The 11,552-nt window shown below is 46.2% G+C and overlaps 2 protein-coding genes across 2 annotated transcripts in view; one reads left to right on the top strand and one right to left on the bottom strand.

Moving 5' to 3' along the window:
* The first annotated feature begins 678 nt into the window (after positions 1-678).
* On the top strand, positions 679-1,516 carry NDUFB2 (NADH:ubiquinone oxidoreductase subunit B2). The gene is made up of 4 exons (XM_082769813.1): positions 679-825; positions 907-1,051; positions 1,182-1,273; positions 1,428-1,516. Exons 1-3 carry the CDS (start codon positions 737-739, stop codon positions 1,254-1,256), a joined length of 309 nt encoding a protein of 102 aa, XP_082625939.1. The 5' UTR covers positions 679-736; the 3' UTR covers positions 1,257-1,273; positions 1,428-1,516.
* Positions 1,517-2,227: 711 nt separating this feature from the next.
* Positions 2,228-11,552, bottom strand: part of BRAF (B-Raf proto-oncogene, serine/threonine kinase) — an 85,432-nt gene continuing 76,107 nt past the window's right edge. Inside the window, exon 19 of the mRNA XM_082769802.1 lies at positions 2,228-10,060. Coding sequence (XP_082625928.1) covers positions 10,038-10,060 — 23 coding nt within the window. The 3' untranslated portion in view covers positions 2,228-10,037. The remainder of the gene's footprint in view (positions 10,061-11,552) is intronic.

The raw sequence follows: 11,552 nt of genomic DNA, 5'->3' as shown, positions 1-11,552 counted from the left end.
TTATTAGCTGAGTGACAGCACTGCGCATACGGGATGGGCATGGAGCCTGTCTGGAGGGGGAAGGAGGCGGAAGAAGAATATGAGCAGGGCTTCTGAACACTCGGATCCCTAAGCAGGAGCAGTGTTTTTGCAATAGAAGCTCACTTTCCAGCGTGATTCTCCCAGCAAGCGCGAGCCGGGCGGTGAGCGACGGGCGCAGGAGCCGGGCAGGGGTGCGCTCAGCCGGCACCGAGCGCCGCTCCCTGCCGGGCTGCGCCCCTCAGCAGCACCCAGGGGCAGCCTGAGCGCTGCGGGGACCTCCCCGCCTTATCCGGGCTCCTCCTCGGGGCTCCCTGCCCGCCGTTCGCCGCGGCCCCGGAGCTCCCCCGGCCCCGGCTCCCCTCAGCGCCCCCCGGTTCCCCTCAGCTCCCCTCAGCTCCCCTCAGCGCGCACCGTTGCTACGCGACCGGGCACCTCGGGCTGAACCAACTGGGCACTCCGGGGGGGAGCAGCGGCTGTTCCCTCAGCCCTTCCCTAACATCCAACACCCGTTCCTCTCTCTGTACTCTTATAGAGAGTACTTGAATTGCGGAGGCGGCTTCGCTGCTTTCTTTTTGCCCTCCGTGCCCGGAGCCAGCCCCGAGGAGCAGGAAATTCCCCCCGTCCCCCCCCCCCCCCGGTGGTGCGTTGGTGCCGGCCGGCGCTGAGGCGCGGTGCGGTGACCTTGTGGGGAGCGGGGCCGGGCCGTGCCGCCGCCATGTTGGCGTCGCTGGGGCGCTGCGCGGGGCGGCTGCTGCGGGCCGGGGGCACCGGGACCGGCATCGGGACCGGGATCGGGCGGCGGCAGTGAGTGGGGAACGGGGCTGGGACGGGCTGGGGTGAGCCGGCCGGGTCGGTCCGGGTCCGTGAGCGAGGCGCTCGTTGCAGTGCGGGCGGCGGGGTGCACATCGAGCCGCGGTACCGGCAGTTCCCGGAGCTGACGCGGGCGCAGGCGGTGCGCAGCGAGATGCTGAGCGGGCTGATGTGGTTCTGGATCCTGTGGCACATGTGGCACAGCTCCGACATGGTGCTGGTGGGTGCGCCGCGGCCGCGGCGGGAATAACGAGGGGATAAAAAAAAAAAAAAAAAAGAAAAAAAAAAGGGGGTGGGGGTGGGGTGGGGGGCCCGCCGTGTCGTGACAGCGCCTCGCGACATGGCTGCAGGGCCACTTCCCATATCCCGACCCCGCGGCCTGGACGGACGAGGAGCTCGGCATCCCCCCGGACGACGCGGAGTAGGAGCCGGCAGCACCGCGGTACGGCCCGGCACGGCCCTCGGGGGGTTTCTCCGCAGGGATCGGGGAAACCGGCCCCTGGAGGCAGCGGGGGATCCGCTGAGGGCTCTCCTCCTGCCTCCGCCGTGAGACAACTGTCAGAGAGTTTCTCTGGAGCCTCTTCTCTCGTTTGCAGGTCTGCAGAACCGAAGCAATCCCTGGAATGAAGTCTCCTCTGTCTCTTCTGTCCAGGTTTCAATAAAAGAGAGTCTAAGTTAAACCATGCTTTGTTTGTGGGTGCTGTGGAGCTTCTGGAGAGCTGCCCTGCAGCTCTAGAGGTGGGGCACGTGGGCCTGACGAGCCCCTGTGATCTTTGCTTAATGAATAACACACCCCCCTGGGCACTGAGGTGGCAGGGCCACAGCTGGAGGGTGAGGTAGAACTTGCACGAATGCACAGCAGGTACAAACCCTCTCACTAAACGTCTGCCAGACGCTAAAAGGGGTGATGGGGAGTAAAATTCCTCTGTTAGAACAGCAGAGGAACTAATTGGAAAGACCTTTTGCTGAAATTTCTTCCAACAAAACCTGCCCTGAGGCTCCTCCCATCTTGGAGTAACAGTTTGTGTAGGAGCAGAAGCAGCTCTCTTAAAGAGAGGCCAACTTGTGCCAAGCTTTCCCTGGAGTGAGGGGGAAATTCTGAACCAGAATCTACGACCAGAGTTCAGAATAAGCGTTGTGAAGTGAAACCCTCTCTGAAGGTAAAAGTGCTGAGCACAGCTTTCGAGGAAGAAACAGGCCAGCATAAGAAAAGCAAAGGGAGGCGGGTTTCTCTCTGGGCACAGAGTTATATTCTAAAGTAACTGTTTAAAAGTTTTGTTTGTCTAAAAGCTAATTCTGAAGTTACCTTTTCACTCGCGCTGAGTGACCCTGGCTGCACCTCTGGAACTCTGTTGAGAGGCCAAGTTGCGAATTCCATGACAAACCACCTCCTTCAGACTTTTCCATGCAGTCAATCTTTATTATAGCAGTATTCTCATATTCACATCAAGTACATAGAACTTTTTGCCTTTTATATAATACAGAGTTCTTTAAATAACTTTACACAGAAATAGTTTTCTTCAATCTGAATTCAGCTATCAAATTTTATTATGTTTTAAGTCTCCATGCTCTCTAACCAAACTGGACAATATTTCCCATTGTACAAATTTACATGAGAAAAACTCCAAAATACAAATGAAGGGACAACAAAAGTAAAGGGGGGAAGGAACAAACAAGAAAAGTAAGTTGTATTGGCAATTACAGGGGAAACATGAGAGGGAAAGAAGGGGAGTTGCCATGACCTATACGTAACAGAAAACTGAAAATAAACATTTTGTTATGAATTAAAAAATAAATACAAGTTTCAAAACAATTACTCCATTGTAAGATTTTAAAAAGCAGCTATGGAAATCTACTAACACAATTTTTTTTTGTGTTTTTTTTTTTTTTTTTTTAAGTAATCAGACTGGACCTTCTACTTTGCAGTCATAAGCCCCTTGCAAACCTCCGGTGGTCAAAGAGAATACAGCTGAAAGGAATGTTGTGTTAGCACAGAGTTTAAGTTGTTGGGACATACACGTCATTGCACTAAGAAACAAACAAAAAAAGAAATCAAATCTGTATATAAATTTCCCTTTCCTCTCCTTACGACTTTGCCTCTCATAAACGAGCCTCTGTATTATGAGGTAATGCCATTGTCTTGACTATATATAAAAATAATCAAGTTTAAAGGATATAGATCTCTTTGTCTATAAACTTTAAACGAGCCAGTCCTTTCTTACGCCCCCGTGGGGTCTGATGACCGAGTGCTCCACTTTCCATCACTCGCCCATGCGTTAAGCCTCCCGGGGAAGCCCCCCAGCCTGGTGCACCTTTCCTCACCCAGGAAAAGCTGCGCGCACTCGAGGAAGAAAGAGAGAGTGCAACTTGTGCAGGGCTGATTGCAAACGGGTGCACCTGCTCCTTCCGAACAAGGCAGCGTCACACAAGGCAACAGTGGCCAGTCTGCATGTGTGTGCTGACACGGGGGGAAAAAGGGACCCAGTGGGGCAGCCGATGACTGATTACTTTTTGCAACTGCTGAAGAAAAATGTGCCATCTGCCAAGCCCTGGGAGACCCTCGGGAGATGGGACACGGGGTGGGGAGTTGCGGCTGGGGGGTGAAGTGGGGATAGCGTGGAGCCCTGATGGGCCGGCTCCCAGGGGAGTTTTAGGGGCAGGACTTCTCCCCGGTCCCAACAGGTGAGAGTGGGGAAAAAGCCGTGGTGTGATCTGGGTCGCCAACACATGCAGGTCGGCCACTGGCAGGTTTCTGTCAGTTGAGGAGTGCGGAGAGGGGGGAGGAAGGGGAGGCAGGTAGGACACGAGGCTCACGGAGGAATGATGTGCATTTTTTTTTCTTTCCTTTTTTTCCCCCCCCCTAAAGGTTCACAGCTTTGAATAAAAAAGCACATTTATTGCACTTACGTTTTATTTTAGACAGAGTTAATTTAAGTTATGCCCTCACAATCTCCCACCGTCCCAAAATAACCCGACACCCGAGTTTGGTCCATTTCGCCCCCCAGACCCAACGTCTGTGCCCAGGTGGTGGGCCTCATCTCTTCTAAAACGTTCCATGACACTCCCAAACACACACACAGATTTTCTTTTCAAGTAGGGTGATCACACAAATGCAACACGGAATGACATTTAGCAAACCCAAAACGAGCCATTTTTCAAACCCAACTGAAAAAAAGAACACGTAATCCTTTGCTTTTCTGTTTCACTGAGAAGTAAAACACTGTCACCCAGGGCTTATTCTCAAGTACAGCTGCTGCCAACGCGGTACGCTGGGCTAAATGTCTGCACAGGCCACGGCTCCTCTGAAGGAGACGGGATGAGCTGAGCACACCGCTGCTGCCACGCCATAAAGCTCACGCCCAGGTAGTTCAGCAGCTCCTGAGCGCTCCCATCGGCTCCCTTCTCTTGGCAAAGCAGGGAAATGACTTTTGTGATTTTGTACTCAAAAAAAGACAACCCTCCCAACTCTTGTTACTTTTAGTGCAGAATTTGCAGTTGGTAAAAGGATTCCAGATAGTTCCTGCAATGTTAGTAAAACTTTTTTTTTTTTTTTTTTTTAAATATACTTTGATTTCTAAGAGGGACAAAACCAAGTTAAAATCAGCCAAATATTTGCACGAACTGTGCATTTAGACATAACCGAGATTTACAATTATGTCCAAAATCGCGCACCAAAAAAGAAAAGGGAAAGATCTGCGAAAGAAAAAGCACTAACACCAAAAGCCATTCTTTTGTCCTTCTGGACACTCGTGCGTAGGTACTGCCAGAAGCCTCTGTAACCAGACTGAAACTTGAGCAAACCGGCACACGCTGGCTGTCCCTGCGCCGACACGACACCCACCATCGCCCAGGGCTAACGTGCAGGAACTGTGCATTGCTGGGGAACTGCGAGAGGCCTGAGGAAGAGCTAAGGAAACCTGATGATATTCCATACAGCAAAATTAATCGCGCTTTCCAGGCCAGGGAGTTCACTGTACAACCTGATACACATGGCCTTTGATTACAGGAGTACTAGCCATCGATTTCTCCTAATCTAGTTCTCACTTTTCATCCACCGTCTCATTCCAAGATGTCATGATAGTGTAACCCAAAGCTTTACATTACCTTTTTTTGACACTATCTTGGTGTCTTTGGAGGGGGAGGAGGGTTTATGTATTTAGATTAAATGAACCTCACTCAATTTTCAGCAGAGCAGGTTTCAAGTAGCAGGTTTACTGTACCTGAATCAGCATCCTTCAGTCCCTAGCTCTGAGATGACTGCAGGTGTTTTGGGGAATGCTCTCTGCTCTCCTCGCTCCTTTACAGAAGTTCACCAGCTCCCCAGTGCCTACCTATATTAACAGCTATATACAAGACTACTGCATCAGAAGTAAACCAAAGCCACGGCTCTAGTTCGAAAGCACCTGGTTTACATTCTGTTGTACTTGGTAGGTTGCGAAGGCACATGATCATTTGGCAAACTGCAAGACTTTTGGGGGGATTCCTATGTAAACCATTTCTCAGAGGGTCTCGGTAGCTCTCTTTTCTGAAGAAAAGATACGTGCTAGTTTTCACTTGAATTCATTCTTGGTATCCTCTCTATTCTGCAGTTTTAAAACCGTTTCCTCCCTCCACGATTTTGTCATTATTACTGCTGAATTATTAGCTTCTACATTAGCATCCTCGAAACTTAAATTCTCTGCTCTTTTGATGATTTTTACTCGGTAGGAGGTAATGAAGCAATGACGAAAGATACTTAAAAATGCATGCCGAAACAGACACGAAGTGCAAATGCATATTAACAAGGCTGCAGTAAACAGTTTGTTTCATAAGCTTCTCTGTAAAAGGAGTAACAGAAACACCCAGCACCTTCGAAGCGATGCCATAAGAGTCCATTCATGCAACTGGTTTTTAACCGAGCTTGACTGTACCTAGAAGCTTTGCCTGTCATATTGTGCTACTGGTGAAAGGTTTTTTCAACAGACAGAAGACATTGCCTACAGTACTATGAATAATTTGTGCTACACATGCTGTACTCACAGTTAAGAAGGGAGTTCAATTTATAGCCTGTAAAGGTGTGAAATGTCTACATGCCTCTTCCCTAAATTTAACCCCTTCTGTTTTCAAATCCTCAGCTTGACTTACACATGACTGTAAGGTTCCTGAGGACCTGGCTTCCCCAGATATTCTGCAAAATTCTGGATGCGTTCACATCACCAGGCAAACACAGAAGCAAACCTATTTATGCATGACCTTCAGTGTCTTTTCCACCCTGTTGGGGCATTTGTGGAAGGACATGGTACTTATCAACAGCCAGCATTGCATTCACTGTAGATCATCAAGGCCAAATTCTGCCTCTGATGGGCACGCACTAGTCCAAGTGATGCTGAGAGGCCACAGTAAGATGGCAGCGCCCAGCCTCATTTATTCTGCATCATCATCGGCTGCTGAAGCATTCCAGTACAAGAAAAGATGATTTTAGGTAAGCATAAAAGGCAGAAGTGGATGCATTTAATGACTTGCATGAGTTCAGGGAAAACAACACCAACAGAAACCCAACCCTACTGAGCTAATTGTATCTGGGGCCATATAGGACTTAATTCATGCAGAATTTACTCTCAAAATAAGCAGGCCTCTGTGCTCACACCACTTGGTTTAAGCTCCACTACAACGTTCCAGTTCCAGCAGATATGCCGTAGGAAACGATCACACACTGAACAGGGAAGATGTAAAGGTCACAGCCCTCTTCCAACTGCACGGAAAAGGAAAGGCAGAGGGGAAGGTACGTGCGTGGTTAGCAAGGACATCATGAGGGGCTGGGACTGGCTACAGGCTGTTTTGCAAATAGTTCTTAGATACCAGATAAGCGACATGACTGCCTAGATGTTTGTCCTGACACACACACACAGAACATGTACTAGCATTTCCATCCAATGGCATGTGCTTGTGGTTGGGACATCACAGAGAAGCTTAAGAAGTTTGGTGCAATGAACATGAATGTATTTGTTACTCCATTTCACTTCACTTCCTTCACTGCTCTGCTGTAACGGAGCATTCAGTTCTTGTCCACCCATCTCCCCACTCACTAAACATCAACAGGGCACCTTTAAGACTGATTCTGATGGCATGCAAGACATCCAGAAACATTCTTGAAGGAAAAGATATATTAAAAAAAATCCCAATTATTTACAAACCAAATTTCTTCCAAAGTTTTCCATGAGCATTACGTGGGACCTCTGAAAGACAAACATGGTACTACAGCTATCCAAAGGGAAAAGAACAAACATGGAAACCAGTAGAAATGCATCCTGAAAGGATTTCTCTAAACAGCAGCCAAACAACTTGCACATTCCTCAGGGAAAAAAAAAAAAAAAAAGACACAAAACAGAAAAATGAAACAAAACAAACAAACCCCAATTAAAAAAAAAAAAAAAAAAAAGAAAACACAACATAAAGATCATGTGTTACTTATAAAGTGCTTTGCATGGACAAGGATAGCAATTTTCCTTGTGCTTTTCCTATGGGCTCAAGAAGCATACTGTAGACTAACGGGTAATGAATCTTCACAAAAATAAGTTCGTTTTAAGCAAAGGAATTCCTAACAGTTATATTTTAGCAGACAGTTTTCTGCTAGCATGACCTTGTGTAAGGAAACTAGGGCTTTTATCAAGCTCTGCGAAACCAACGCCTCTTGAACCACCTGTAGGTACTGGCTCTGGTAACAGTTTCTTTCAAGAGCATCTTAATTTCCAGTACGCCCTACACTGACAGATTGGGCCACAGCCCGTCCAAGGGCTGAAACGACGCGTGGGGTGAAGGGGAATGAGCAGCGAGGGGCTCTCCTGGAGCTGATCTCTGTCAATATCTCACCGGCCTGCCGACCGCAGCGACCCCCTGCCTGCCGCCCGGGCCATGTCCGCGCCTCCGACCACCGCTCGCTTCAGCAGCTTCTCCACACTGGGAAGTGGCTATTGCTACTAGGGAAATTCCTGCCAACCTCAATGAGGAGAAAGAGCCTTACAGCATCTGAAGACCCACAGCAGACGAGAAAAAATTGTGCTTTTTTTTTTTTTTTTTAAATGCATCCTGTACACAAAGTCAATTCTATTCATGTACCAACATGAATCACTTCATTCTTGTAGTGACTATTAAGTCATTCACTATTGCTGTCTTGCTAATGTTTGTGGAATTAATATGAATACACAGTATTTCAGTTATAATTCCCACTTCAGATTAGTCCGGTCCCTATAAGCCCAGTAAATATTTACTGTCGACCATCACAGACTACCAGCAACACCGCACAACTCCGGGGTTTCAACACCGCGTCCCGCTACTGACGTGTTTCTCCCTTAGCCCGGGAGCAGCCTTCTGCAGCCAGAAACACGGACGGTCCCCTCGCCCAACACACACGTTTCGTAGGGACACCGCATGTACACGCACTTGACTCCTTCATTTATTTGTCACGGTTTTGTCCAACATCTCCCTCCCCCCCAGGCCCCCCAGCCAGAGGTGGGTCAGCTCTCCTGCCTCACGTGGAGTGGTACAGGGCAGATACGGATCAAATTCTGAAAGCTTCTGTCTGAGCTTGAATTTCTTCCTAATGTGGTCTGACTTGCCTCTGTACAAATAATTTACATTTAATACCACATACCAGAGAACTCTGCAAACAGATCACATCACAAGATATTCTACTAGAGGTAAACAATGTGCAGAACTTGATGAGCTTTTTTTTTTTTCCTTTTTTTTTTTTTTTTTTTTTCCCTGACTGGGTAACTTGTCAAAAAGCTACCAACCATTTGAAAACCAGGACTGGAGGACAGGAAAACAAAGCACTCTGAAGTAGATACCGCCACCTTCATCCCAGTTTGCAAAGTGTACAAAAGGGAAAGACAAATGGAAGGGAGGGAGATCACAGGGAAGAAAGCGATGAGAGAAGTAGTCAGCGTGGATCCAGCAAGTACCGTTTTGCTTTGATCTAACAGCTTGCCATTAGGACAAGATGCTCCACATTTACACACACACGTATCAGAGGACATTTAGTTAACAGGATAAAAATTATTAAAAAAAAAAAAGAAAAAAAGAAAGCTGTTGAAAGTACCAAAACAATTTTCGGAATGTCTAATTCTAGGGGGTTTTGTATTTGTATTCAATTCAACCTGAGAACTTTTTTTCCCATTTATGAAAACATTACATATTGGTAAGGTACCTGGCATTAACCTGCACCCTCATTTAAAATAAAACTTTTAAAGTAGGTACATACACCGTTCACAGTCTGTATCAAGAATTCTACAGACTTCAGATGCTGCGGTAGCATCTTTGATAAATACACTGTATCATATGATACCAAAAAAAAAAAGAAAAAAAGAAAAAAAAAAGGACAATCTCGCTACATTTTTTTTAAAAACTTGTTTGTTGCTGGACCAACAAAAGAAGGATCTACTGAACCCTTCTAAAAGATGTTGTATATGCACACACCAAGAAAATACTGGAAAAGGAAAAGGTTAAGGTTGGTGGTTGTCATTTGTTTTTTGAGGAAGTGATAAAGTAAATCTGAAAAAAAGTGCAGCAGCATCCCCTTTTCCTTCAGATTAACATCTTCACCTTTAGAGTAACATCTTCTCCAGCTTCCACCACCCCACGCTGTTTAACTTTACTGGAATAATCCCCCCCCAATTTAGACAGAATTAGGTGTTTGACATTGTAACACAGTGAAAAGGGGATACTGCATTGTCCACAAACCAGTGAGTACACCAGGAAGAGAGATCAGAACGGAGGATGATTCTTTTAATTAGCACTCATCAGATATTCAGCCTCTGATGATACGTTGTTAGAGGGAGAAAGCCGACCGGCAGACCATCCAAAGCAAGTCTCCTAAGTTGCAGCAGCAGTTCCATCCCCTCATGCCCGAGCACCAAAGTCAAACCACGATCGCCCTCTCCTCTCTCCTGGGAATGATGCCAACGGCACAGGCAGCCACTGCGGGTCTCCGAATGCACGTGGTGTTTTGTGTTGAAGGAGAAACACTGGCAGCAGAGTATTCTGGTTCCTAAAAAGGTACTTTTTCCCATTGTGTTGGACTGGCAGTTCCATTCTGCTCCACTTTTAAGCTTATGGATATCTTTTCTAAATTACTTTAGGCTCGGCGGAGCAGAATAGAGTTTTGATGTTAAGAAACTGTAGGAACACAAGACTTAAATAACAGAGTGGGTGCTGCCATGGTGCTGTGGCTACTTGAACGCTGCAAATTCTCCTGTAGAGGGAGGACAAGAGCTTGGTTTAAAAAGGTGATTTCAGTTACGAGGTGGTCAGAGATTTTCTCCAGACTAGCTGAACATTAGGTTGGATACCAAAGATGTTAAAAAATGCAAACTGTTAAAATTAAAGCACAAAAGAAACACAGTGAAAGAACATCGAATACAGACCCAGCGTATTTTACTGAAAAAGAATTTCTCGAAAGCAAGTTATACCCATTTTTCCCAAGACAGAGGTCTGCAGGTTCAAGCAAAGTCTAATCATCATGCATTTAAAATAAAATCTGTCAGGTAAATTTCACTTCAAACTCCCTATTTATTGCATGCATATCCTCCTCAAAAACAGTAATTGCAATAAACGTGTCAGACTGCAAACTAATTTCTATCCTGGTATAAAACTGGTTTAATAGCAAATTTGACACACCCGTTAACCTTTAAATACTATATACAGTAAAGTGCCTGAGTATTAAACTAGTATTAAGGAATGCCAGAATCTGGTTTAGAGACCAACACAGAAACCTACTGTGAGAAAACAAAGACTGATGAGATCGTCTGCTGAGGCCCAGACCAGAAATTAGGCCTCACTAACAGGGAACACGTAAAATAAAGCACCCCATGTTCCCTGAAGAATTATTGAACAAACAGAAATCCTACAGAGTGCTTTCACATGCAACCACCTCATGAAACTCTACACAGTTTATTTAGCCTCATCGTACCACAGGACAGTCTGATAGTAGCAGTTCAGAGATGAAGAAACCATGGCACCATGGAGTAAAACTGATGCCCAAGGTCTTAAGAAGTTTGCCAGCACCTTGAATAGAAGCTGAAACTAAGATACTCATCCTCATCCTCGTAATCCTATGCTTTAGCCAAAAAAAATAAAATCCTGCCACCCACAGAACTTGTATTCTCTAAGATTTTGAAGTAGGGGTGTGCAAATATGTTTAACCCAAAGGACTCTGGAGTGGAAGAAAAATAAATGTACGTATAACTTCCCATTGTGTTTCACATAAATTTTGGGTTAGTTTATGCTATTTCTAGTAATTTCTAGTTAGTTTATGCTTTCCTAGTAATGAAGGAATTAAATGCACAGAAGAGACCCTCTGCTCCAACAGAAGGCTGTGAATGCTATCACATCTGAACAACTGCTCCCTATCTTAGTGTCCTTCCATCTTTTCAAAAGCAAGAGTTTTGTTGGCTTCCATTTTTCTTAAGATTTCTATTCTGAATATTGGAAACAATCTGGAAATATCCCTACAAACAGAATTTTAGACTGATAGCATAAATTCAGTTGAATGTCTTGCTTTATAAAGAAGGGAACCAAGAAAACGATCAGCAGCCTGCATGGGGGAGGCAAAAGAAAGGGCATCCATGGGCCTGGTAGGAACAGCTGATACAGGTGATCTACGTAACAGAAAGAATTCAGGGAAAGAGGAGAGGTCCCTGTATCACATGGGAGATGAGAAGGGAGGGCACCCAAAGTCTAAAGTA

Source organism: Aythya marila, assembly GCF_965140915.1.
Source record: "Aythya marila genome assembly, chromosome: 1".
NCBI lineage: Eukaryota > Metazoa > Chordata > Aves > Anseriformes > Anatidae > Aythya > Aythya marila.
Note: the sequence above shows the minus strand (reverse complement) of the source record. Positions and strands in the feature narration are given on the sequence as shown.

Excerpts from the sequence above, each read along its gene's own strand:
- NDUFB2 (XM_082769813.1), top strand. The coding sequence starts at position 737 with ATGTTGGCGTCGCTGGGGCGCTGCGCGGGGCGGCTGCTGCGGGCCGGG. Across the intron at positions 826-906 it reads ACCGGGATCGGGCGGCGGCA|TGCGGGCGGCGGGGTGCACA; the intron begins GTGAGTGGGGAA and ends CGCTCGTTGCAG. Across the intron at positions 1,052-1,181 it reads ACAGCTCCGACATGGTGCTG|GGCCACTTCCCATATCCCGA; the intron begins GTGGGTGCGCCG and ends ACATGGCTGCAG.